The sequence below is a fragment of the Crocuta crocuta genome, unplaced genomic scaffold (assembly GCF_008692635.1).
Source record: "Crocuta crocuta isolate KB4526 unplaced genomic scaffold, BGI_CrCroc_1.0 scaffold26, whole genome shotgun sequence".
Lineage (NCBI taxonomy): Eukaryota > Metazoa > Chordata > Mammalia > Carnivora > Hyaenidae > Crocuta > Crocuta crocuta.
The window spans coordinates 7,441,607-7,466,497 of record NW_027532249.1 but is presented as its reverse complement, the minus strand read 5'-3'; the positions used below and the strand labels follow the sequence as shown (position 1 = coordinate 7,466,497).

The 24,891-nt window shown below is 42.5% G+C and overlaps 1 protein-coding gene across 9 annotated transcripts in view; it reads right to left on the bottom strand.

Moving 5' to 3' along the window:
• Window positions 1-24,891, bottom strand: part of EPB41L3 (erythrocyte membrane protein band 4.1 like 3) — a 144,127-nt gene that overhangs the window by 5,289 nt on the left and 113,947 nt on the right. The window contains exons 12-20 of one of the 9 annotated variants that reach the window (XM_077778245.1): window positions 21,573-21,793; window positions 12,452-12,505; window positions 9,717-9,752; window positions 8,803-8,994; window positions 4,126-4,200; window positions 3,700-3,798; window positions 2,009-2,743; window positions 1,370-1,492; window positions 357-740 (exon numbers count right to left, since the gene is read on the bottom strand). In XM_077778245.1, the coding sequence (XP_077634371.1) occupies window positions 357-740; window positions 1,370-1,492; window positions 2,009-2,743; window positions 3,700-3,798; window positions 4,126-4,200; window positions 8,803-8,994; window positions 9,717-9,752; window positions 12,452-12,505; window positions 21,573-21,793 (1,919 nt within the window). The remainder of the gene's footprint in view (window positions 1-356; window positions 741-1,369; window positions 1,493-2,008; window positions 2,744-3,699; window positions 3,799-4,125; window positions 4,201-8,802; window positions 8,995-9,716; window positions 9,753-12,451; window positions 12,506-21,572; window positions 21,794-24,891) is intronic. The other 8 variants (XM_077778246.1, XM_077778248.1, XM_077778250.1 and 5 more) reach the window with 8 other exon arrangements.

Below are 24,891 nucleotides of genomic sequence, written 5' to 3'. Positions count from 1 at the left end.
AAGTACCCTGATCAAAAAAGGAAATTTATCAAATGCTCTATGCTCTTGGCTGGCCATGCACTGCCCAGGTTTACTGCCAATTACAGTAATTACAGCAAAGGTAGAAACCATTTCCTGGAACTGCACATTATCAATAATCATCAAATGTGTGTGAAAATGATCCCAAAGATGGAAACCAGCATGGAGGCCCCTGAGATTGCCGTGCAAGAGGGAAATAAGAGGAGAACAAACTGCACTTGGAAAAGGTAAAAAAATTCAGCTTAGCTCCTTCCACCTTTATGCTTAACTAAATTTCAGGGACTCCCATACATATCAGTTTTACATTCGTGCTGAAAGTAATATCAACTACTAGTTACCTCAAAATGAGGTTTTTGTTCGCAAGTTTCAGAAACGTGGACGGCTGCACTCTGCTCCTCCTCTGACTCATGGGAAGCCGTGGCCGTTCCTTCCTGTTCGAGGACAGCTGTACCGGCCACCTCCCCTTTTTCCTCTTTAGCCCCCTCTGTCAGGGCAGAGCCCTCCTTCCCTTTCAAGCCAGAAGCATCAGCAGATGCTGCCTGTGCCGCAGCATCCACATCCTCTCCAGCCGTGTAAGAAGCATCCCCACTCGCATGCACATTCATGACATGTCTTTCCTCCACCAACACGGTTTCCTGCACAACCTTCTCGGTGCTAAGTGGCTGGGGCTGCTGGCTTGCTTCCACCTCTGTTTTGCTGGGCTCTGTCTTGGTTTCTGTTTTCTGCATGGAAGAGATTGCAGTGTCAGTGGGGCTTTCCATAAACCAAGGGTCAAAAACCCAAAAATAAAAGCAGCCACTCACCAGGCCGCCTAAAGCCGGCATCAAGTGCTCATGACTAGAAACGCTTACAGAAAATATGAATTGGCTTTCATTCCTCCCACTAGCACCTCTGATGTGCGCCCCCGACACACACACACACACACACACACACACACACACACACACCACCCCGAGCCTGTGCTACGTCTGGAGAGCCACAAAAGAAAGGGGATGCAGTATAAAATGCAATTAAGACAAAACAAAACAAAAGCGCTGTAGCCCACCCCCACGGATTGTGGCAGCTTTCTTAGACCCAACAGAAGGCATCAAATGCTTAAAGTTAAATGCGATCACAGTTTCTCAACCTGATTGCTTCTGGAACATCTGAGGTATGTTCTCACGGTGGAACTACAGGCACAGGACAGCTATGCCGGGCAGGCACAATGGAAAATAACCGAAGACACCTCGGAGGTGTTTAAGGCAAAGCAGCTGGGATGCAACACACACGCGCACGCTCGCACACAGCCAAGAGGCATAAAGAAAGGCAGAGGAGCAGAGCCAGGAACACCAAGGAGGAAGCAATTGGCCACCTGAACCCAGCTTTGAGAAGTAGAAGTAACCCCTCCTATGAATTCTGTTGGTTTTCTCGCAGAGTCTAATAAACTGAAGATTTCAGAGCCATCCATGAGCTTTTCGGCAGAAGACTGTTTAGTCTGGGTGAACAAAGAAACGGACAGTCAAACACAGAGACAGGAACACAGGCGGGCACATTCACATTCACAGCCGGTTAGACAAAACTGTAAGGGAGGAAGGCAGGAGGTGGGAGGAAGGAGGAGGGAATCTACCAAAGTTGGGAAACAGAAAAGAATGGGAAATAAAATAGCAAATTGAGGCGACCATGAGCTCTGGTTTGGTAAAGCAGAGAGAGTTATTAGGACATGGGCGGTGCTGGTTTAAGCAGACCATTTTCCCTTCATTGCAAGCCGCAGCAGCACTACCACATCTCGGGATCGGGGAGCTGGAAACAAAACGCAAAGTGTTGTAACGCTTACGCTGGACTGCGGTGTTGATCTAAACCATGACAAAACTTAAAAAGCCTGGGTTGGCTGCTCTCAACGAAAAGCCAAACAGCGAGAGGAACGGAAAAGTTTAGGGTGGAAGGGCGCTGCCTCAAAAAAAACGTCATGCTGGAATCTGAAACGGTGGCCCAAAGGAAAGGCACTGGTTACCACAACTCGGGATGAGCCGGACTCGGTAACGTAATGAGCAGTGGCCACGGTGAAGGCCGGCTCCTGCGAGTATCTCCACTCGGACAGGCTCTTCCGCCTGGGACCAAAGAGCCCCACTTTCAAGACCTCGCCCTCCGGCGCTGGCTCCGTCCTGGCCGGGCGCGCGCCCTCCGGGCTGCCCTGGGCCGCTGCGTCCCGGCCCAGCCCCGGGGCCCTCTGGAGCTCGTCGTCTTCGGGGCTCGGCCGCCGGGAATCGGCTTCCTTGATGGGAGCCAGGGATTCGGACAGTTTCCGCTTGGGGGTGTGCACCTCGGGTCCTCTCCTGGATTTCTCATCGGGGACAACGTCCAGGACCTCGTAATCGGCTGTGACCGGGATGATCTTCACGGACTCTGCCAACCCTCTGTCTGCTTTCTGAAGGGCTTCCAGACCGCAGGGCTGCACTGCCTTCTCCCCTTCCTTGACCTTTCCGGTCATGGTTACGATCTTGCCGGATACGGTGTCGTAGGATTTTCCTAGCGTGTATATTTTCTGTTTGCTTTCTCCTTTCAATTGCATTTCTCGGGCCAAGTCTTCGAAGCTCTGCATTTCAATGGCACCAGATCTTAACAGATCGGCAGGGATGTCACCGGTTCTACTGCTCACGGTCACCACCTTGTAAGTCACAATCTTTTTCGAATCACCATCAACTACCTCAGTGGGTACTTTGTCTACAATAACCCAATCCTCTGTGCCCTATATTTGAAATATAAAAGCTAAATTAGAAATGCTGATGGTCTCATTTCCAAAATAAGAATCCTTCAAGAAACGGGGGCAAAAGCTACACTGTGATGTGACTGCACAGGGCTGGTGCTATTATCTAGTAATTCTGGTTGTAAATCTCTTCTTATCCAAAACTTACAAACTCTAACCTTCGACTTGGAATGCAGTCTGCACATAGAGTTGCAATTTCAGGTTTCTTTAAATAGGAACATAATTGGTGGTAGATTTTTGCAAGATTATATCGGACCTTATGTTAAACGTCTAATTATTTCATATTTCAAGATTAAATGACGTTAGTGAAGGTGTTGTACAAGTTATTTCGCTTGTGTGGACACACAAAGACAGTTTTCCATGGTAACTAGAACACTGTACTTCATATCTGCTGTTTTCATAAAAAACTTGCCAGCATTCCACAAATTTCTGTGAATATCATATTTCATGTTTGTAAACTATAGTTTCTTATACAGGAGACCAAATCTCCCATAGCACTTACTATGCAATAAATACTGAGTGTGCTTGTAGTCAAGGCACTACAGTTGGGGGCATTGTTGGAGCCTCTTACAAATAAGGTCATGGTGGCCCAATCGTATTTACAACCAAAGTTCATGGTGTGAGTGGTTTCTTGGCCACTTTCCTTAGTCTTAGTTCCAATACGACAGAAGAAATGAGAGCAAAGAGACTGGTGTCTGAGAAGGCTAAGAGGAGGAGTCCAGGCAGTTGACTAGTTTTAAGAGGTCACAAAGGAAAGAGAAACCAAACCAGGGGAGACGAGCACCTTGGCTTACATGTTAAACTACAGTGTCTCCTACTTCGCTGTTTGTCTTACTCTGAAAACTTGAATCTAGAAATATGTGTGCCTTAAGGAGAAAAAAAATACAGATCAGCCTACATGTTGGTGCTGGATTAAATGAAATGAATTGAAACATAACCTCTAGGGTCGATGGGACAGTTTTCTGGAAAATGATTTGACGAGAGGTAACCACAGAGCCCGCAGAGTCTCCTTCCTGCATTTTCTTTATCATACTCGGCTAGTGGGAAAACCAATAAAAGTTCAGAACTTTCAGTCAAGGTCATCTAAATTAGTATCACTCTATGGGTAATGCAGATAGTAAGAAGTCCCAATAATATCATTAGAAAGCATAATATAATCACCTAGTCGCAAAAGCCATAAAGAATGATGGCTGATAACTAAAATCGTAAGAAAATTCCTTTTCCCCCTCCCCAGAATCTAAGCAAAAATGATATACATACCTTAGTTTTAAGCAAAGTAGATTTAAAAAGGAAAATAAAAACTATTGACACTGAAATTTGAAGAGAATTCCCTTTTGGGAAATTCCTTTATGTTTGTTTTTTACCTGAGACTCAAGGAATGGAGGGCTTTCTTGCTGCAAAAATATAACTTTCTCAGAAATTTCTCTTTCTTCTTTGGTCTGTTTGAATAAAGGGGGTTGGGTTGGAGAAGAGGAAGTAGACAGTTTCCAAAAAAGGCAAGTTAGAAAGAGAGTTCTTTCATTGTGTTATACATATCATAGTCAAATTCATCTCTTTCTGAAGAAGTGAATTATTGTTTATGAATTTGAAAAAAAATGGTCTGAAGCCATCTCCAAGTCTAATAATTACTTCCAAAAAGTAACAGATTGTTTTTTGAAGCTCTAGTGTAGGACTCACACGTTTTCCAAACACAAAACACACACGAACAATAGAAAGAGTTCCTTGGCCTTTGAACAGTATCTAGGTCAGTTGTCTGCAAAACTGCAGAAGTGAGGAGTGAAAGATTAAGATTAAAAAAAAATTAAGTGAGGAACAGAAGTCCTCACTCTTACATGGGACAAATCCTGCTTAATCCTGGGCAAGGGAATGAACAAGGGCCACTGCACCAGTGACTACTCTGAGCAAACCCAGTCAAGCCTGCATTGCTTTCTTTACTGTTCCACGAATAAACAAAGGGTACTCAAAAGCTACAGCTTTACTTGAACTTCTGTAAGATGGTGAGTGACTCTAAAAAGTCCATTTCAAAATATCTCGGTAAAAAGTAAGTACTTCAGATCCTGCTTTCTTTAACCTGTAACATTAAGAAATGTTGAAGTAGACATGTCATGTTAGCAGCTAGCTTTTTTCCTTTTACCTACTTTTTGTTGCTTTCTTTAGTATTAGTAGGAATTTCAAGTGGCAAAGTATTAGCCACTGAGCCTAACTCTATGCATAGCGTATACTACTCCATGGAGCAGTGAGAGAAAGGGTATTTAGGAAGAGAATTCTAAAAAATAATAATAGAAAGCTCAAAGTTTCTAGGAGAACAGAGCTTTTAAAGTAAATCCTATTGTTGTAAACAATATAATTTAGCGAGAGCTATTTAATATTCCTACATGTGTACAAATCTATCAGTACTACATTTAATAGTTTCCCTATAAGAGGTTGTAAGGGAGCATCTGGAATATTCTCCTGGAGGACCTACTGACAGATTGTGATAGCATCATTCTCCCATGCCCCCTTTCTGATGAGGAACAAGCAAGAGATTTTCAAAGGGGAGGAAAAAAAAGTCCCTAGCCTTCCCCATTTTGGAGAAAGGTATTGGAAAAGACAAAATGTACTATGTGGAATCATTACATATGGATTTTTGTTTTGTTTTGCTTTCAATTGTAGCCCTTTTTTTCATAGAGAAATAAGAAACAGGAAGGAAAGGTCAAAATTATAGGTACTTTTCAGAATACCACTGCTAGGCCTCTAATTATAATCACCGAACTAAAGATTATTCCTAAGATGAAAGCCTGAAAAAACCCAATAATAGCAGGAAAACAGTGGTTTTCAGCATCTCCTGTTATCTGACATCAACGAATTTCAAAATATCTTTGTCTTTAATTGAGTGTATCAACACTGTCTGTATTCGGGATGGTGTACGTCCGCTGAGAGATAAGGGTAACATAAGGGGACAGATCTTAAAATAAAATCCTATATGTATGGTCAACCCCAATTCAGTTTGGCTAAAGACAAGGGATGAGACGCCAGTAAAAAAAAGAATCAGTGTTTACTTTTAATACGGGTCAGAATAGAGTCAGCTGTGTACCCCAAACCTTTTGTTTCATTACTTAAACATTCATCGTTATATCATAACTGGGAAATAAGGCTTTTACTGGTGTGCACAATGTACAGAAGTGTTACTCACTTTCAGGGGATTAGGGATTTCTGTAGAGCCATAACACTCATTTCTCCCTGGGCCAGGGCTGTTCAAATGGCTGTGCATTAGAATTATGTGAAGAGGTTGTAAATAATAGCAGTACATGGGGTTGCAGCTCAGACTAACTAAATCAGACTCTGATCCCTGCCCCCTTTATTTTATAAAGTAGGCTCCATGCCTCAAGCAGGGCTTGAACTCATGACCTCGAGATCCAAGAGTCGTGTACTCCACCAACTGAGCCAGCCAGTGGCCCCCAGACTCTGATTTAATAGATCCCAGGCATCAGTATTTTAAAATTTTTCCTGTAGGTAATTTTAATATGCACTTAAGAGTTATCCCCAAGGCCTGGGTCACAGAAGTTAGATTCAGAGAATGAAGATAACTCTCCCTATCTGTAAATAGATGATCATGGTGAACGGGGTTTCTCTTGTTTTTGGTTTTTGTTTTGGCCCAAATCGAGGCCCATTCAAGACCTGAGTAGCAAGAATAGAGCTGGACTGGAAAGCAAACAAATGCACAAGTAGAGTCAATTCTAGTTATTCATCATAATTATGTTCAGTGAAGTCACCATGAAGAGTGTTAGAGAATACTGAACCACTGGCTTTATGGGAAATACATGGTTAAGGCTTCTGTGAGCTTCTGGTCATGATACTGTTAACTGCTCAATACATAACCTTGTCTTACATGTGTTTCAACTGCTCAGTATATAACCTTGTCTTACACGTGTTTTTGTTTCAAGACTCCTTATTTAAATACATATTATTGATCCATTAACATTGAACTCACCGTCAACAGCACTATAACATGTTCCTGAAGGAAACTTCTCTTAACACATGCATTTTCCCAAAAGACACACCACAGCCTACTTGTGCTTCGGAACACTAGCTAGCAGTTCAGTACTACCTTTGGGGGTCATATTAAACAGCAAAATCCCCCTCAAAAAGGCAGCACTAAATAGGTCGTAAAAAGCGCATTTGTTTAGAGTATGAGAACGGAAACAAGAAGGCAGAACACGGCCTTGTTCAACCCAAGCTGGGAACGTGCACGGTGAGCGACTCCAAGGTTTCACCACCCTGTGGGGGCCTGCAGAGCACTGTGAAAGTGCCATTAACACTGATTTCAGGGTTCCAGTGAATTTTAGCAAGTAGGCCAATGTCCAAATATGGAATCTGGGAATAAGGAAGATTGGCTGTGCGAAGCTTACATACCTATAGAACTACCACCTACACGAAAAAAGAAGATGTACTGATGCTGCATAAGTGCTAACGGGTATTGCATTTTGGTTGTGGTTTGGAGACGTTGAGGATTCAAGTGACAGGGAGGGAATATACCTTAGCAGGGACTAAGCCGAGGTGCATCAGAAAAGGCTGTCTCGGGAGGGATGTGTGGACAGAAGACACACCTGGAGCCCTTCACGTACCATACATCTCTCCTTCCTGTGTGTGCTGGGCCCTGCATATGGGCTTGGCTATTTTCCCAAGTTAATGAGGAGCTGCTTTGGGGTATCCTTGCTACTTCTCTGCTGTTAACTCCATATTTGAAAGTTGAACCCACTGGCACTAAAATCCTCATTTTATAGTAAACATCCAATACATTCTTAGAATATAATCACCACGACTAGCTCACCATAGAGTACTCAAGTAATCTGACTGAAACTGATGTGTCATGGTACAGGAATACTCTGGTCCCAGTACTTTTCATTTATTCTGCATACAGGGCCCTTTTCAATGTAATTCAAATGGATAGAGACCTTGTCACTTTTTAGCTGGGATTGGAGCTGTTGTGAACATAGTGATTGGGGTCACTTTTGATCAATAGCTTTCAAGGGAAGTTTAGAAAATGATCAAAACGAGTATAATTATATTCTTCTTTCCACTGCAAGGAGCTAAGCATTGCATTTAGACTATTATTTGGAGGGTTTTTCTGCCACAAAGTCCTAAGTTTTAATTTTCTTCTGTTCTGTCTCAGCTTTCTGGACAAATGTCTTACAGTAAAGGAGCCTTGAGAAGAAAGAAGGTAAGCAACGTAATGCTACAAAGAGAGTTCTACAAAACTACTTCTTTTGGAAGACAGGGAAGGCAAGATGATGTCTAACAGCTGACAGTGGCCTCACTGCCATGTGTGGGTCCCAAGGCGGAGGCCGAGAAGTAGTGTCAGTGGATCCTCACAGTCTGGTGGTACATTTCAGAGAGCTTGAGCTTTCCAACACGGAAGACTCTTACTTAAAAAGGCATTGTGGGCTCTACGCAGTCCATTATAAAATAAAAATGGATTATGAATCTGTTAAAATAACCAATGAGGCATATTTTTAAAAATGGGTCAAAAATCAAAATCCAATCAAACCCTGACTGCATCAGGGAAAAAGCCCGATGTAGCGTCCTCAGAGTCAAAGAGGTGCTGAAATTTGGTCAGCTTCAGATGAGTGTCAGTCAAATATTAGACAAATCCATACACCTCATCTTGCAACTGATGAGAAACATTCATGAGGTTTCAGATCATTTCTTAAGAGGCAGCAGAAAAAGCATTTTCAGAAAAAAAAAAAGTTCATTAAGACAGTATCTCAAAGTTTCCCAGCTGTGAAATCTAGGTTTACAGTTAGAATGAACCCATCGGCATGCACTGTGGTTCCCGGGAGCCTCCCTGTTCCCTCCATGCACCCTGTGGCTCTACTACTCACTCCTCAGCCACCGCATGCTTTCACTTTGCAGCCCTGACTATGTTGGTTCAGGGTATACACAGACAGGGGGTAAGGCTGTCTACTCAGAAGCCTGCCCACTCCATTCCCCAGGCGCAGACCCTGCAGAGAGGCAAGGCTGGTGAACAGAAAACAATGGCGGTGCAGAGCCTGAATACCGACCTCTTCGGGTACGAGCGGTTCGATCATGGGTGCGTCCTCCTGCCTGGCGGCTAGTCGCACTGGGGAGGTAGAGAGCCTCTTTTCCCATTCGTTTGTGATGGCAGTGTCTGTGGAGGTTTCTAAAAAGGTTCTTTTCAGCTCACTAATATTGGTTTGATGTTTCATCAGGTCATCTTGAGTTTTATCTAGCTCCTATATTCAGAACATAAAGAATCCAACGGTCAACGTTTTACATTTGCCTTCCTATCTGTGTGCTTTTTGTTTTTAAAGTAATGCCAATCTCATTAGTAGTCAAAATAAAAGAATTCTGATCAGGGCTCATGACACTACCACAAGCACTTTGGTGAAAATGTGATATTGCTACGGAAAAGAGAAGGAAAAAAAAAAGCTCTAGTTCACGCAAGCATAAAAACCAAAAGCGTTTTTAGAGGCAAACTGTAGAGTGTAATTCACACGTAACCAGAAAAAATTAAAATGAATACACACAGAAGAAGGGATCTATATCTAGGAGAGAGGAAGGAATCAGAGAAGGCTGAGAAGGTAGCCCCACTTATTCACAGGTGAGAGCACACGGTTCATGCATCACTGTATGAGCCCACGGGTATGCCACTAAAGGAAATGTCAACACGCAAAAGCATGCACTGGTATATACCAATACCAACCTCTAACATAAGATTACTATGTTTGACATACACATTTTCACCCTTTATTCGCTTAATCAGACTATTCTGAAAAAAGTGGAGAAGAAAGGGAAAGGTAAGGGACGCAGTAGTCACGGGAATCAATGCCGTCCTCCACACTGCACCGACAACACGGTCACCGGCTACGGAGCATGCTGGAAGACTGAACACCGTAGACAGACAATGACTTATCACGCACTGGTTTTTGCTTTTGGTTTCTTTTTAATTTTCTACCTGTGCCTTGAGCTCTGCATCTTCCTCCTGGTCCGACTGCCAGCGTCAAGAAAGAGTGGGAAATAAAGTCTTACCATGTAATTGACTCTAGGATCGCGGAACTATGGTCTATATCAACTTGCTAAAAGGGGATGCTAGTTTGCTCTTGTATCCGGATGTCATTTCTTTTATGCAAGTGGCCACATTCTCACATATAATAGGAGACAGGAGTAAAAGATTCCTTGCCTGGTGGGTCTTTGACACTTTAACCTGGAGACTTTTAAGTGGGATCAGCGCACACTCCTAAGTGGGAGGTGACAGCCAGGGCCTGGCCGGTTGTCCTTAATGAACACTAGGAAATGGCTCAGGAAGTAAGGGGAGCCCCACTGAAACAAATTCACAAGAATGGTTTTGATCACCCAATAATGAGTGTGCCCTTGGGATGTATGAATCTTTATCATCTCATAGGGTAGCTATTATTTTCCCCAACTTGTAGGCCAGAGAACAGAAGCTCAAAGACTTTAATATAGAGGTCCCCACACTTAAGAATTTGTTGGAACCCTAAAAAAATTAAAAAATATATATTTAAATAAAAAATAATAATAATAAAGAAAACAAAAAAGAATTTCTTGGAACCTTGAGTTTCTTAAACCCATATATACTTAAAAATAAATTTGGCAAGGGAGAAAACTGATATAGTGTAAGTCAAGAAGTTAAAAAAAAAAAAAGAATCACCTACCATCAACATTACCATCGTTTCTTTCAAATGTTTTTTAAAAATACATTTATCTAAAAGCCACTTCATTATCCTCATTTTTCTAATCTCAAGAACCTGTTTAATCCTCGGACTGGTATTTAAGTGCCAGTAACTAGGTAACCAGGCCACGGCACTGCACACGGGCAGGCAGGAGGAAGCCTGTGTCTCTCCCGGGGTGGGGGTGGGGGGAGAACAGGGGTGCACCTGACCCAGGGCCTGGGCTCTGTGCTACAGGAGCTAGCCACAGGGTAATTACAGGTGAGAACACAGAGACGCCTGAGCAGGACACCTGCAACAAATTAGTCTTTTGTGGCCTCCGCCTCCTCATCTCCTTAATGGGGGCAAGACCGCCTGCCCGGCAGGCCTCACCCTGCACTACTGTGGTCCTGGCTCCTGAGAGGAAGGAGGGAAAGTGTTTAAAAAGGGTGAGAGTGCCCAGGTAACTCTAACACAGTGCTGGCAACACACTAATTCTTAACTGTGTCGTGCGTTCACAGATCTTTAGCTTTAAGCTTTACAATTACCCCTGTGGCAGGTAAGGGTTTTGCATGCTTCAAATGTTATAGAACAACCTTTAAAACTGCTATAAAGTATTATTTTTCATTTAGGGCACATATTAAGATTATAATGAAGTTTACTGAGTGTATTAACATGTAGCTACGTGTAACTAATAATTCTTAACAAAATCAAGATATAATTTTGTTATATTTGGCACAGAAAATCATTAACTCATAATAAATTTATATGTGGTCGCTTAAAAGAACCTGGATAGTTGTTTTACAGTATTACTTAAAAAAATTTTTTTTAAGTAGGCTCTGTGCCCAAGCAGGGCTTGAACTCATGACCTCAAGATCAAGAGTTGCATGCTATACCAGCCAGGTGCCCCTACAATGTGGTGGTGGTGGTGGTGATGATGTTTTTCAATGCCAGTGCTGTTTTTTTAACTTAAAAATTATGATTTCCAAACTTTGAATTTAACTCTGGCATTTTCTAAGGATGAAACAAAGGAGTTTAACAAGACTCCTTTTTAAAAAGTTTTCCTAAAGATATTTTCAATTAAGTATTATACAGATGCTATTTACATTTTTAGTTCCTTAATATCGAACTTTAGAAAAGACTATCCTACCTGGATGATGTAAAAAAAAAAAAAAACAAAAGAAAAAAGAAACTTAAACATGATCACAAAGTAAAAAAAAAAATTCTGCTAGCACTTTAGGAAAGGAATGTTTTGGCTTCTATTACTATAGATATGGCTTTTATAGAAATTTTCATTACTGGTAGAGAAGATTTAAAAAACAACATTAAGCACACACATTTAATGTATCCTAAAGAATTTATAATGGATAAACAATAGCACAGTATCTTTCCTATCACTGTTCGATGTAATCATTAAAAAAAAAGTACTAATAGTAACTTGCTCGTTTTTTTTTTCTTAGAGAATCCATTTCTTTTAAGGGACCTAGGTTGTATCCAGCCAGTCTACAAAAATAAGTTAAGAGAAGTATGATTCTTTTAATAATTATTATGTGCCGATTTGGGATTTAAGGGATTTCAAAATATGTCTGTATCTAGTAAATAAACTCATTAATTGTGAACCCTCCTCCTCCCCCATCATGGCTACCACACATCAACAGCCTCTCATTTGGGACAGGGGAATACATTTTTTTTTTAAAGTATTGTTGGTTTATCCAAGGGTTCTCAAAATGTGATCCTAAAATGGGCAGAGTCAACATCCCTGGGAATTTGTCTGAAATGCAAATTCTCGAGTCCTACCCCAGACCTTCTTCTTGACCGAGAAACATGAAGATGGGGCCCTGCAGAGGGCTGAGAGTTTGAGACCCACTGGTCTAGGCAGTAGAATATATTTAATTTTCCTACTTTCTAAGTTAGAACTTGGCTCCACGTGAAAAGCTAATATGCAGAGTCCCCGACCGCAGAGCCACCCTCACAAGGCACTTGTGTTAGGCAACTCCTCCGACACCTGCAGCAGGATACCAACCTCAGTGGCGGTGGTTTCCCCGTCAGCCGCGGTGTCCGTGCGCTCGCTGTCAGTCTATTGATCACAGAAGTGACCAGGGTCCGGGAGGAAGGCAGGAATAGAAAACAAACCCATTTGGTCAAATAAGGTATGGCACGGGTCAAACAGTTCACTCTCTTTCTATGTGATCAGTATGCTACTACCTTCCCACAAGAATGCAGATTCAAGCAAAAGCACAAGAAAGGCCAGAGCTAGGCTTTCTCAGCAGAGCCACTCAGAGGAAGACAAGAGGCGCACAGCCTGCGGGAACCGCAGGAACTGCATCAGCCGAGCTGACTTGTCTGGTTTCGTGTCTCGGGAAAACCAAATTGTCGTTCTTCCCCCCCCTTTTAATTAAGCCCCCGAGAAAGGTCTCTTAAGAATGTTTAATGCATATAAAATTGATGTTTATATCTGTTTTTCTTTTCTTGTAACGGGTCACATTTGAAAGGTAAGGTATAATGTAAATTTAAATAAAAAGCTACTGTAACAGTCGCTGGACTTTCAGCCCCTCATTTATATCCTGTTAATAATTCGCACCCATTTATGACCATCAGGCTGTCTGCATTACTTATTAATTATAAAAGGCACATGCCAGTGACTCACAGGCATATGTTTTATATGTGAAAACAGAACTCAATTTTCGAGGAGCAGGGTTAGCTAGATTTTTTTTAAAGACTAAACGTGGTGTTTATGTTGCCCCACCCTCCAATATAAAGAAGTATCTCAAAGTACGTATGTAAACATCTCTTTCCAAAACAACCATTCAAATGATGCAACTTATAATAAAAAAAAAATAAAGAGCGAGAAAGGGAGACGTCTACTCGTAAACATATAAAACAAAGCACAGCATTTGACAGGGCCTAAGTTTTTTTTGTTTTATTTTTTTTTAATGTTTTTTTATTTATTTCTGAGAGAGAGAGAGATAGCATAAGCAGGGGAGGGTCAGAGAGAGAGGGAGACACAGAATCTGAAGCAGGCTCCAGGCTCTGAGCTGGCTGTCAGCACAGAGCCCGATGCGGGGGTCGAACCCACGAACCGTGAGATCATGACCTGAGCCAAAGTCGGATGCTTAACCGACTGAGCCACCCAGGCGCCCCAACAGAGCCTAAGTTTTTAAGGGAGAATCATAATGGCAATTTTAGGATTGGTTTTTAAGCTGTTTCATAGAGGTTTATGATTTAAAACAAACTAGTTTCTCTGGAGTCTAGGAGCACCATCACCGTTGAAAATGGGACGTTTACATGCCAGAATACAATATTAACTGGCTTTCCCTCTGCAAATGTCAGCTAATCATTAATAAGATTCCCTTGAGCAAGGATGAACGATTAATATTTTGAAAACAATCAAATCTGGGGGCGGTAAGCTTGGGAACCTGCCTCTTCAAATCATCTTTCAATCCTGACAATAAGGAATGTCAAGAAGGATGACAGGGACAGTGTGATGTTCACATCCTAACTCTGCGTAGGCTGACTTCTTGGCACTGTCCCGAATTTTCATTTGATATATTCCTACAAGAAAACACGTTAAAAATTCATGTTTGGTACATGCGCCCGAAGTAGCCAGCTACCATGCTTCAGTAGAACACAGCTCCCAGGGGTTTGGTAAAGAATGTGTGTGGGCACGTTTTCATGACCTGTCTTGGCAACACCTGGTGGGGGAGGGGTGACCATTAGTTTTCTCTGAACGGTGATCATTGCTATGGTACTAGCATGGTGTCACCGACTGCCAGCCTAGGGAAAGGCTGACTTGACTTAGGGGGAGAGAGATGGGTCATTGTGCAAGTGTTCGGACTAACTCCAAGAAGCCTTGGGCTTTCAAGGACAAAGAATGACCTGTGTGTCCTGTGCTGACTAGTTTTGTGAAACATTTCCAAAGGGCTTGGAAGTATTTCTCCTCCTACATACTTTCCCTTATGGCTTTAAAATTCACTGAGGCATCTTGGCTTTTAGACTACAGTCATGGTTAAGAGTGGGGAATCTGATGTCAAACTGACATGAGCTCAAATCCTTGCTATTTAAATTTGTGACACACTGGACATGTTTCATATTTTAGTCCCAATTTCCTTTCAGTAAAATGGAGAAAGTAACAGCCCTATCTGTATCAGGTAATGGATATATAACATCCAATATAATGGATATTGGATAATGGACATATAATTGGATATATAATATCCAATATAATGTCTGACACATACAGACCTGAAAGTGCCTACGGTAACTGTAATATGTTGATATTATTATATGTTAGTATCACATTATAACCTTATATAATTATCACTACTGCTTTTTCTAGCTATACAAAAAAAAAAAAAAATAGCTTAGGCCATATCTAAAGTCCCTTAGATTCTTACTGACTCCATAGCCAGTTATTCAATAAATGTAGTGCACGATCAGTAAATAGTTAATAAAAGAAGGCTGAATAAAGCAGCTTTTATAGCAACTGCTCATTATATGACTCAATAAAACTACAGAAGGTACAACACGTCACAAACTATCAGATAATTCTCCGTTTACATAACTTAAAATGTGAAAAATCGGCTGATCAATTCATTTTTCCTCCAAATTTGAATCTTTTTCATATTTTGAAAAAATCCCTCACAAATTAACACATAATTACAATCTATGGTATGGTGGGCTAAATTCAGCTCATGTTTCTTGACTGATGATGTAATATTCTGTTCCCTTTCTCATGTGACCATTCCTGAAGGTACAAAAGAGAAAAAACGATCGGCCAACAAGCTTTATAGTTGAAATGATTATGCCTTTTCTCCACTGGGGTTCGCTCTTGAGAAAGGAGGGAACTAATTAAGCCACTGCAAGATGTGAAAACCTGAAGCAGTGATGGTAGAATATTTGAAAAGCCATTAGTAATTTTGCAAAACGAACATGACACAGCTGAACCGTATGCTACACGAAATCACCCCAACCGTTTAGCTGCCAAAGTGCTTGAGGCCTGGAGACTAAAACAGGCCATGTAAACAAATGGCTTTTTTTTTTTTTTCTTAAATGGAATGACCTACATAGGAGTCCTCTGGCTCAGCCTGACCCAGAGCGCACAGCTCTTAACACTTGGGGTTAAGAGAAGACATTGAACAGATGGCCACATGCGAAGTCTTGTGTCAGGAGAGCTGTCGTGGTTGACCCGGGCTGGAAAGGAGGGCTGAGGAGACCGCGGCAGCTAGAGCTGGCTCGCAGTCACAGAGGTTTGCAAGGACAGGGACAGTTATCTGCTGGAAGGCTCCGGTCACGTGGTCCCTGGCTTGCGCCGGGTAACCGCTGTGATTTGTTTTGCTGATGTAATGCAGACATGCCCAAGTTTAACATTAATTTTCATGCACTGATTACAACAAGATGTACACCCTGGATTAGGCACAAGATCTGTGTGGTTTTCTACAGAAAAGTTCGGTTATTTAGATTTCAGAAAAGCATACAACGGCAATCTTTTTTGGTTTATGTTAGCTTGACGACTAACTCCGTTGCTAAAGGCAAAATATACTTCCAGGTTGGAATCCAGCGCATACTACGGTCTTTAGAGATAATCATGTGTTCTTAATGTTGTATGTTCTAGTCCTACATTATTTGATAATATTGCCTCTATGAAAAAGAGTGATGGTAAAGGCTAGGATTCATTCTCTTAAAATATTTTCCACAGAAGAAAGTTTAGTTCTGTATCAAATATATATTTGGAGCTAAGCAATATGATCTAAGAACCTTGATAAAGGGTGAAACGGGCCAACTTTTATTTAAAACATCTATGAGACCATTTCCATTTTTTTCCCCTTCTGCTAAGAAATGGTCGTAATATCACTAAATATAGACACACACCTTGCCATTCTATACGCTCACAGGTGCCCCTCAAATTATGATTTCTAGCTGAGCTGAAAACTGAATAGATTTTCCTTTTTTTTTTTAGTGTTGCTTTGACTTTGTGACTTTTTTTTTAAATGCTGGGAGTGCTGGGCTTGTCTCCTGCCACAAAAAGCCTTGCTCTGTGAGAATGGAAGAGCTGGAGGGGCCTGGGGAAGGTGTGGGCAGGCGGGTGGGTGACAGCCGGGCCCCGAGTTGGAGGCTTCTGTTCTTCTCCCCTGCGCTCTGTCTGAAGGGACTGCGGGGCTGTTCACGCAGCTGTGGCATCATGTGACAGGAGAGCAGTTATGAGGCAAAGCTACTGGCTGCTGTGTCAACTCACCCGCTGGCTAGGGTAAAGGGCAGGAGATGGACAGGCAGCAGGTTTGCTCAGACAGAGGCGGAAGGCCCCATCCTTTCCGCCACGGAGCACATGCTTGGCTGAGAGCCACAGGTGCCTCTCCAGCCTCCCTGACCTCCCCAGACTGTCCCCCTGTGGGTGTGGATCTTTCGGCCCACGCCAGTATTGAAAGAATCGTGGCCACCCCGTCCCTGCACTGGTGTGGTCAGGGCGACGAAGTCTCTGCCCGTTTTTACAGTGTGTGGACATCTTAAAGGAGTTGCTTCCTAGGTGTGAAAACTGCAATCCCTTCGGGTCCTCCCTGTGGCCCTATCGCTGACTGAGGTCACGTGGGCCTTTTCAACTACTCAAGCATTTTTCTCTGACCCCACACGCCCTTGGGATCTGCCTGGATCACCTGTGTGAGTCACAGTGACAGTCTGGCAATGACAAAAGAAAAGCATCGTGGGGACATGTCAGAATCTGCAGGGAGGAGAGGCATTTCCAGTTTAGGGGAGCTACCCCACCCCGATGAGGAGGACACCCCTCCTGCGATGGTCACTGCCACTCGCCTTGAGTATCATTATGCCAGGATGCGTGCAGCTAACGCTCCGTAAACCTGGGTCAAACTTATTTCTCCATCCTCTAGGTCATTTACTTTACGAAACGGTAAGCAACCAGAACCTTTAACCTAACCCGGATTTTTTAACAGCGCTCAGGGGTTGTTTGAAACTGACTTCTGAGTCCTTCAGCATCCGGAGAATTCAGTGGGTAGCGGAGCGATTCCGGGCTGGGCGCAGGCTGCTCCATCCACATGGTGTTGTGCCTAACCCTGGGGCCGGGTGGTACTCCCCGACACACAGAAACCTCTCACATGTCGGCACAGACAATAAATGAGGCTCTGAAAGGAGGGCCGCTAGTGCGGTAGGCGCCTAACACTGTTTCGGACCGAAGCCCCGACCACGACAGGGAAGTGTGTTCTGTGCTGAGGTACACACCTCTTCCTCTGAACTGTCACTCGGGTCATTGTCTAGTGAGGCACTCAAGGAGGCCGCCTTGGGCTCCAGGTAGCAGAGGCACATAGCCAGAGGGAAGGAGAGAGTGAGGGCATATGGCACTGAGAAGGAGGCGGAGAGCAGAAAGAAAAAGATGAAGAGGAAACAGGGCACGAGGGAGGGTGAGCGGATCGGGAGGTAATGCTGCAGGCTCTGGGGAAGGAGGCTGGTTTCCGACAGGTTGGGGAAAGAGAGGTACCCATCGTCATCTAGAAGAGAAGGGAACGACTCCGGGAGCTGTAAGGAGAAGGAAAACAGAGTGGTCCCTTTGCCGGTTTGCTGTCTGTAGCTAAAAGCCACATCCTGGTCCCCTAAGGACGGCTTCCCTTTGCGGTCAGAGTCCGGGGCAGGCTCTCCGCGCGTGCGCACGGCACCTGTGGCTGGCTCGACCCCCGGGGTCTGGTGGTCATTCTCCTTACACCTCCTTCGGAGCTCTGGGGGGGATGCGGGGGGACGATGGGCTGATGAGGGGGAAGGGGGGCATGAGTCAGTGCCAAGCCCAGGTGACTGATGTGAAAGAGACAGAGAGAGACAGAAAGCAGCAAACAGAGGTGCAAAAGGACAAAAAGAAAACTGCAATTAGTTACTTTTCTTATGGGTATCAATATAAAATTGTAAAACAAGAATTTTAGCACTAGGGTTGTTCATGTATTTAAAGTATTCAAGCTACATGCCAACGATGCCACGAATGGCTACCGTTTCCCCATCAGACCGTCGATTACAGGCTGGGCTCTTTAAAAAAAAAAAGTCAGAACCGAAGATATTGGTGGGCAATCTCAGAGTCTACATGTTTCACACCATCCACAATGTTTGTTTAGACTCAACACCTCTAGGAAGTTTCAGGGTTTTGAGAGCAAATGTAACTCTCGGATAACTTAAATCAAGACTTTCAATAACGTCTCCTGATCTCCAGCTAACAGATCTGTTACTAAAGTTTGGTTGATTTGAAAAATAAAAATGAATCCAAATTTTGATTATTTAAAGAAAAAAATCTTGAGCATCACCTTTCCTTGCTTAGTCAATCCCATCCCAAACGGGTGGGTTTCCAATCAAGAAGTTTCTGGCCCCACTCCCATCTGATCAGCAGTGCCACTCAGGGAGTTTGACAATTAGCAGTTTAGGAACTTCTGCTCCACACAGAATTGAGGTTCCTTTGAAAACTTCTATTGGGGCTCCCTTCTCCATGATGCAAACAGAACTTAAAACTCAAATGAAGGTTTCAACAGGCTAACTAGCAAAAAACCATGTGTTTTCTTGTAAAACACATCAGCCTTTACCTTTGGACTATTTGTGGTCCGTAAATGACAGAAAGGTACAATCTCCCAGCCTTCTGGTTTTTCTTAGCTTGTAATCTCTGTATGTAACTCCCCTGGTTGGAGTCCTTAACAGAATGAATGATAAAGGCAGGCAGCCCCATAAAAGTGTCCCCAGGGAATTCATGCTTCTGCAGGGAAAGAGAGGCCCCCTTTCCATTCTCTCTGGCCCCTGTGGCCTCTAGAACCACAGCAGGCTTCCTCTCTGCAGGTGGTGGAGGGCTGCTGAGCAGGGGCAAGGAGGGGGGAGGGTGAGGGAAGCAAGCAAACTCCCCACAGGACCTAGCACAGCTCAGAAGTTCAATTCAAGGTCACACAGAGCCTGAAGCTAGACTCCCACTGCTCGCTGTGACACTCTGTGTGTGTACGTGTGTGTGCACATACACCTGTGTTTTGCCTAGAGACTTGAGAGTGTGGAAATTACCCAGCTTGCTTTCTAACTCCCAATCCTCACTTGGTAACTATAAAGACAGAGGGTAACAACATGTGCAAATAAAACTGTACCATGGATATATTAGAATTTAGAAGTGTCTCCTTTTAGGCACTAGACAAGTCTTTTCTCAAAACTCACATCTGATGTGAAGCATTGTGTTTTAGATAAACATGACCTTGCACAAGTCTCATTCAAGCGAGAATAATATATAAAACGTCCACGCTGACTTCTGCCTGCAGACTATGGTTCCCCTGGTGGTGGACGGCTTGCCTGGTCACCTGGGGCGATCATTAGCCTGGGAAACATTCCTCCTCTCAAAGCAACCTAGGGGACCAGCCTTTTTAGAACTCTTTTCAGTACTACTTTCATTTTGGTTAAAAAATGAGTACCCTCTTTGTTACTTGTTGAAGATGGAGAAGAATAAAATGAAGGTTTAGTTTTCCATGCTGCTTATTCAAGTGGTTTTTCAAGGACAGCTCTGCCCTGTAGAGAAGAAAGATGGCCATCTGCCTACCTAAGCACTCGGTCAGGGCCACTGCCTTTCTGAAGGCATTTGGTTCAAAGTGCCGGCTTCTCAGAGATTCAGACTAGGAGAGTCACAATTTTTTGTCTTTTTATTTTCCCATGGCATAAATGGCAAGGGGATGATAGTTTAGTGCTATATTTTATATAAACAAATCGGTGGTCTTTTCAAATTAAATAAAGAGACAGAGCCTGGGTCTATTTTGGGAGCAAATTAAAAGTAATTTCCTTTAACGTGCCACTTAATCACAGTTACACATCCATGAGAATTGTCAGCTGGCGGGGGTGATTTCAGGAAATCGTGGAAATCGTCAGCTTTTCACGCATACTACCTTTTTCTCACGTCCTATTCAAAAGCTGCCTTGACTTAACTGGAGGGTAAGAGTGTAGAAACAAAATTCAGAACAAAGCATGCTTTAACAGCAAAAGCGATCCAATATCCTTGCTGTCATTTCCTATCATGTTTTTATTTTTGTGTTGGGTAAATAAATGATCTTACCTTGAAGAAAATGATGGATAGGGTTTCACGTGGAAAAGTCTGACATAACTACCATATGTTGGGGATCTACTCATCCCTATGTAACTCTTGTCCAAAGGAGCATTTTTCTTTAGAGACCCATGTGAGTCCCAGCCACATAAATCTATGTTTGAAGAGCCCAAGTTCAAAAGAACACTTGTGAGTCTCATCTAGGCAAGTTTTAGCCTAACCTGTGAGCCACACAACGTTTTTATTCTGCTATTTTACTCTGTACATTCCAGGAGCCGCTCTGTTTTGCTATGATCATTACCCACAAAAATCCCAATATGGGTTTTTATTTATTTATTTATTTATTTTACTTTTAGAGAGCTGCTCTACTACTTATATGATCCTGAACCGGAAGCAGATTGTCTACAGGTTTCCTGACTTATTTTTCCAAAAAGTTGCTTTATAATTCCAGATTACCAAAAAATAAATATGCCGTAAGAAATACTGGATGAAACGAAGTTTAAAAAATATAATGAATAAAACACCTTGGAGAAATTGCTGCCAAATTCACCTTCCCTCTTCCCTTACAAAGTTCTGCTTTAATATCTCTTTTTAAAACATGTCTGCTTGCTACTTTGATGATTAGATTATGGTCACAAGGTTAAGAGGGGTAACAGTGTATAAATACACAGGCTATGGTCACTCAGTAACTTGCGCTCATATGAATGGCAATGTGGTTACTGGACAGCTAGAAAAATATACAGTCCTTGGGTAGGAGAATGGGGCCAGAAACAAAGAAAATAATTTTAGTGATAGTTCTGAAATGTGAGCCCAAAGAGAAGTGTCATATGGCACTAAATATATCTTTAAGGTATACAGACAGGATGGCTGTTGAAAGTCTTACAGAGCTCAAATAAAAATTTTCAAAAAGTTAAGGAAAAATCTTTCAGAAGAAAAAAGTCGTCAGAGGAAATGGCAATTTAAAAATTGACCACACGAACGTGACTAATGCTGAAATAGGAGTTACCCTAAGTCTGATGAGCACATTCCTGGTTTCTAGCCTCGGAATCATTAAGTAGTTTATAAAAGTCTAAGCAAGCTCTCGGAGGGAGTCTGGGAGATGTACCTTTCCCTCGTGCCGTACTGCTGCCACCGGCGTGGCTTCCTCTGCCTTTTTCCGTCTCTCTTCTTCCTCGTCCCGTTCCTCCTCGGCCTTTTTCTCCGGAGTCACAGTGGTGATCAAGTTGGTCTGAGAGATGCCCTTTGTTGTGGCGTACTGGCCAGTACCAACCTCTGCAGCAGACACAGAATCCTTCATGTATATTTCATGGTTTTCATTCACTGACGCTAAAAGCAAATATAATTGAAGAAAAAAATGTCTGAAATAGTTAAGGCAGAAGACCACCACCAATTATCCCATTATGGAAAAAAGTAGCCCTACCCACGTTTGTCTGAAAACTCCAGAGCACTGCAGGGACGCGCATCGAAATGCTATCAGAGACTCAGCTTTCTGCGTCTTCTACACCAGTGTCTTAAAATTATTTAAACGCTCATCACCTGAAGCCACCAGAGTAATTCTCAGACTCTCTGGTGAGGATAAGCGTGAGCATGGATGCGATGGAGGGGTTAAGAGGCTGGGCTGCTGCGAGCCTGTTACCCTACAGAGTAACTGGCTGGGCACCGGCACCAGGCACTAGTGGGCAAGTCCCGCAACTAACAGCAGTGTTTGCAGCAGACAACTGCTCTCATACACTTGACTTTGAACGAATCTTTGGAAGTGCCATTCAGCAAGGAGCACTGAATTGGGTTCTTTAATTACAGTCATTAGTAATGGTTAAAGAGTCCATCACTCCTACAATATCAAAGTCCCATGGCTGATCATGAAAATTAATGATCTTGGTGGGATTATAAAATTTGGAGCGATTTTACAATCTGGATGGCAACTCTGTTCAGCTGGAGTGCGGCAATGTTTTAACTCTGACTGCACTTTAAACAGACTACCGTGATATGCATACACTCATTCATCTCTGGTATTTTGGGAAGACAAGGCAAATGTTGCTAATGAAATCCATGCAGATGTAAGACATGCAAACACAAAAGGTAGAAGACACAGCCTTTCATCCCCGCTAAAATGTCTTAGTGAAAGATGCTTAATTCAGTTATGTTTTTAAAGTCTGGTACTCATTAGTTTAGGCTGTAGGTATATACAACTTATTTAAACTTATAAATGATGCTTTTCAAATACACAGGAGCTAATCACGGGAAAAACATAATCAGCTTCATAGTTTAGGAAGTCTAAAATGTAAATGGAGAAAGATATTATAAAATGCTTTTAAAACAGCTAAACCATTTCATTAAGATACTTTCACTAAGATATTTTATATTTCCTCATATTGATGAAAGAAAGCTCGTGTGAGACGCAGTTTTCCAATGGGTCAGTTAGGCTGTTCTACATAAGATGCAAACTTGCAAAAAGCAATTTGTGTTCCATCATGCAGCCAAGGCACCCCACTCGGCAGTGCAGAAAACATACTGGAACTGGCAGGACCCCAAAGAGTGAGAGACAACACATACTAACATCACTTTTGGGCAGGGAGGAAGAGACAGTATGGTATTAGTACATTTAGTTCACAATTGTCTTCTGTCTTGTCAACAGTCATTATCACATGAAAGGTCATAAGGAAAACAACATTCACAACAAATGTGTTCCCTTGGGTACACATCACTGAACAAAGTGGATGAGAGCCAGGGAAAAAAGAGGTGAGTCTACAAAAGTTCCTTCAACACTGACTTATGGAATACACAAAGAGTTTATGGAGATTCTCTAAAGCAAAAAGAAGAATAAATGGAACAAAGCAGTAAGAAAAACTTCAGTGTTAACGTGAATATTTCGTTATCTTAATTCAGCCCCAAACGGTCCTAATAAACATTGTACTCCGGAAGTTTAGCTCCACGTTAGAGATTTGAAAAACAGGCAACTATTAGAAAGTACGGAATGGTTAATTAAGTTCATAGGCCAGCTCACAAAAGCCTACAATAATAATTATGAATGTAATTATTATTACACCTATAACAAGAATGCTTTAAAACGTGTCTCATTCACTCTTTCTTTGCAAAGAGACTTCCTCCCATATTAGGGATGATGATGAAAACTGAGACCTGGCGAATTTAAATCATTTGCTGGGTGCTACCCAGATGGGCTTTTCTTCTTCACCAGTTAACATACATAATATAATGCTAATGACACAATTTTGACTTCCTCTACAAACTGTTTATAAAGGATTCCATAGCAAAAGGCAATCTTCTAAAGCAGAGGATGCAGGAAGTAGGTCACCCCACCAGCCACACTGGGCTACAGGGAAAGGGGAGAGAGAGCCAGGACTATGGTGAGCAGTGGCAAAAATGTGAGGAGGAAGGTGATCCCAGACAACGGTGACTTCATTATTTTACTATTTTAATTTCACAGGTTTTGCTTCTTATTAAAATTGTACATACGTGCTAGAAACTTCTGCTTTTTATATACACTATATCTTCTATAAAACAACTAACGTCCAGGTAGAATTAGAAACGGAAACTTGGCCATGGGTCACTTTAATTTTTTTTTAATGTTTATTTATTTTTGAGAGAGACAGCATGAGTCGGGGATGAGCAAAGAGAAAGGAAGACAAAGAAGCAGGCTCTGGCCTCAAGCTGTCAGCACAGAGCCAGATGTGGGGCTCGAACGCGTGAATCATGGGATCACAACCTGAGTCCAAGTCGGAGGCTTAACCAACTGTGCCACCCATGAATCACTTTCTAAGTAAAGTATTATTCCAGCTGCCATGTGATGTTGAAGGAAGCCCATCTGTGCATAACCACGGACAGCAACACAAAACTGTCACATAAGACAAAAACTTGCTAAAAACTCACTACTATGTCATTTCTTAGAAATGTTATTTACGTGATTCTCTCCCTGTGTAACTTCCACAATTTGCCTTAACGGTGGAGAACGTTTACATGGCAATGCTCTCTCAGTCCATCTGGTGCAGTAATTAATATTAACAGGAGGATTTAACTTGGAGCCTTTGGATCTATCATTTAAATGCCATCCTTTCTACCGGCTATCATGCACTGACTGGTAACAGTCGCATTTCATCCCTGATAATTCTGTAGAAATGGAGATAAATTTAACTTATGGTCTTCCTTCTGAAATACATGGACTGAAACAAACCCGATAATCATTTAAGGTCTGCCAACAAGAGACCCAAATTACTTACAGAGTACGTGACAACTGTATTTAGAATGAGATCATCTTTCTCTACATTCAGGGTGCCGGCTGATGAAAGCTATGCTCTTCATTCCCTAAGCACCATTCTTTTCTGGAATAATTTTATGTAAATATACCAATAACAGACATTAGAATCACATAGGCACTTTTTTTTTTTTTTTTGGAGGGTGGGGGTTAC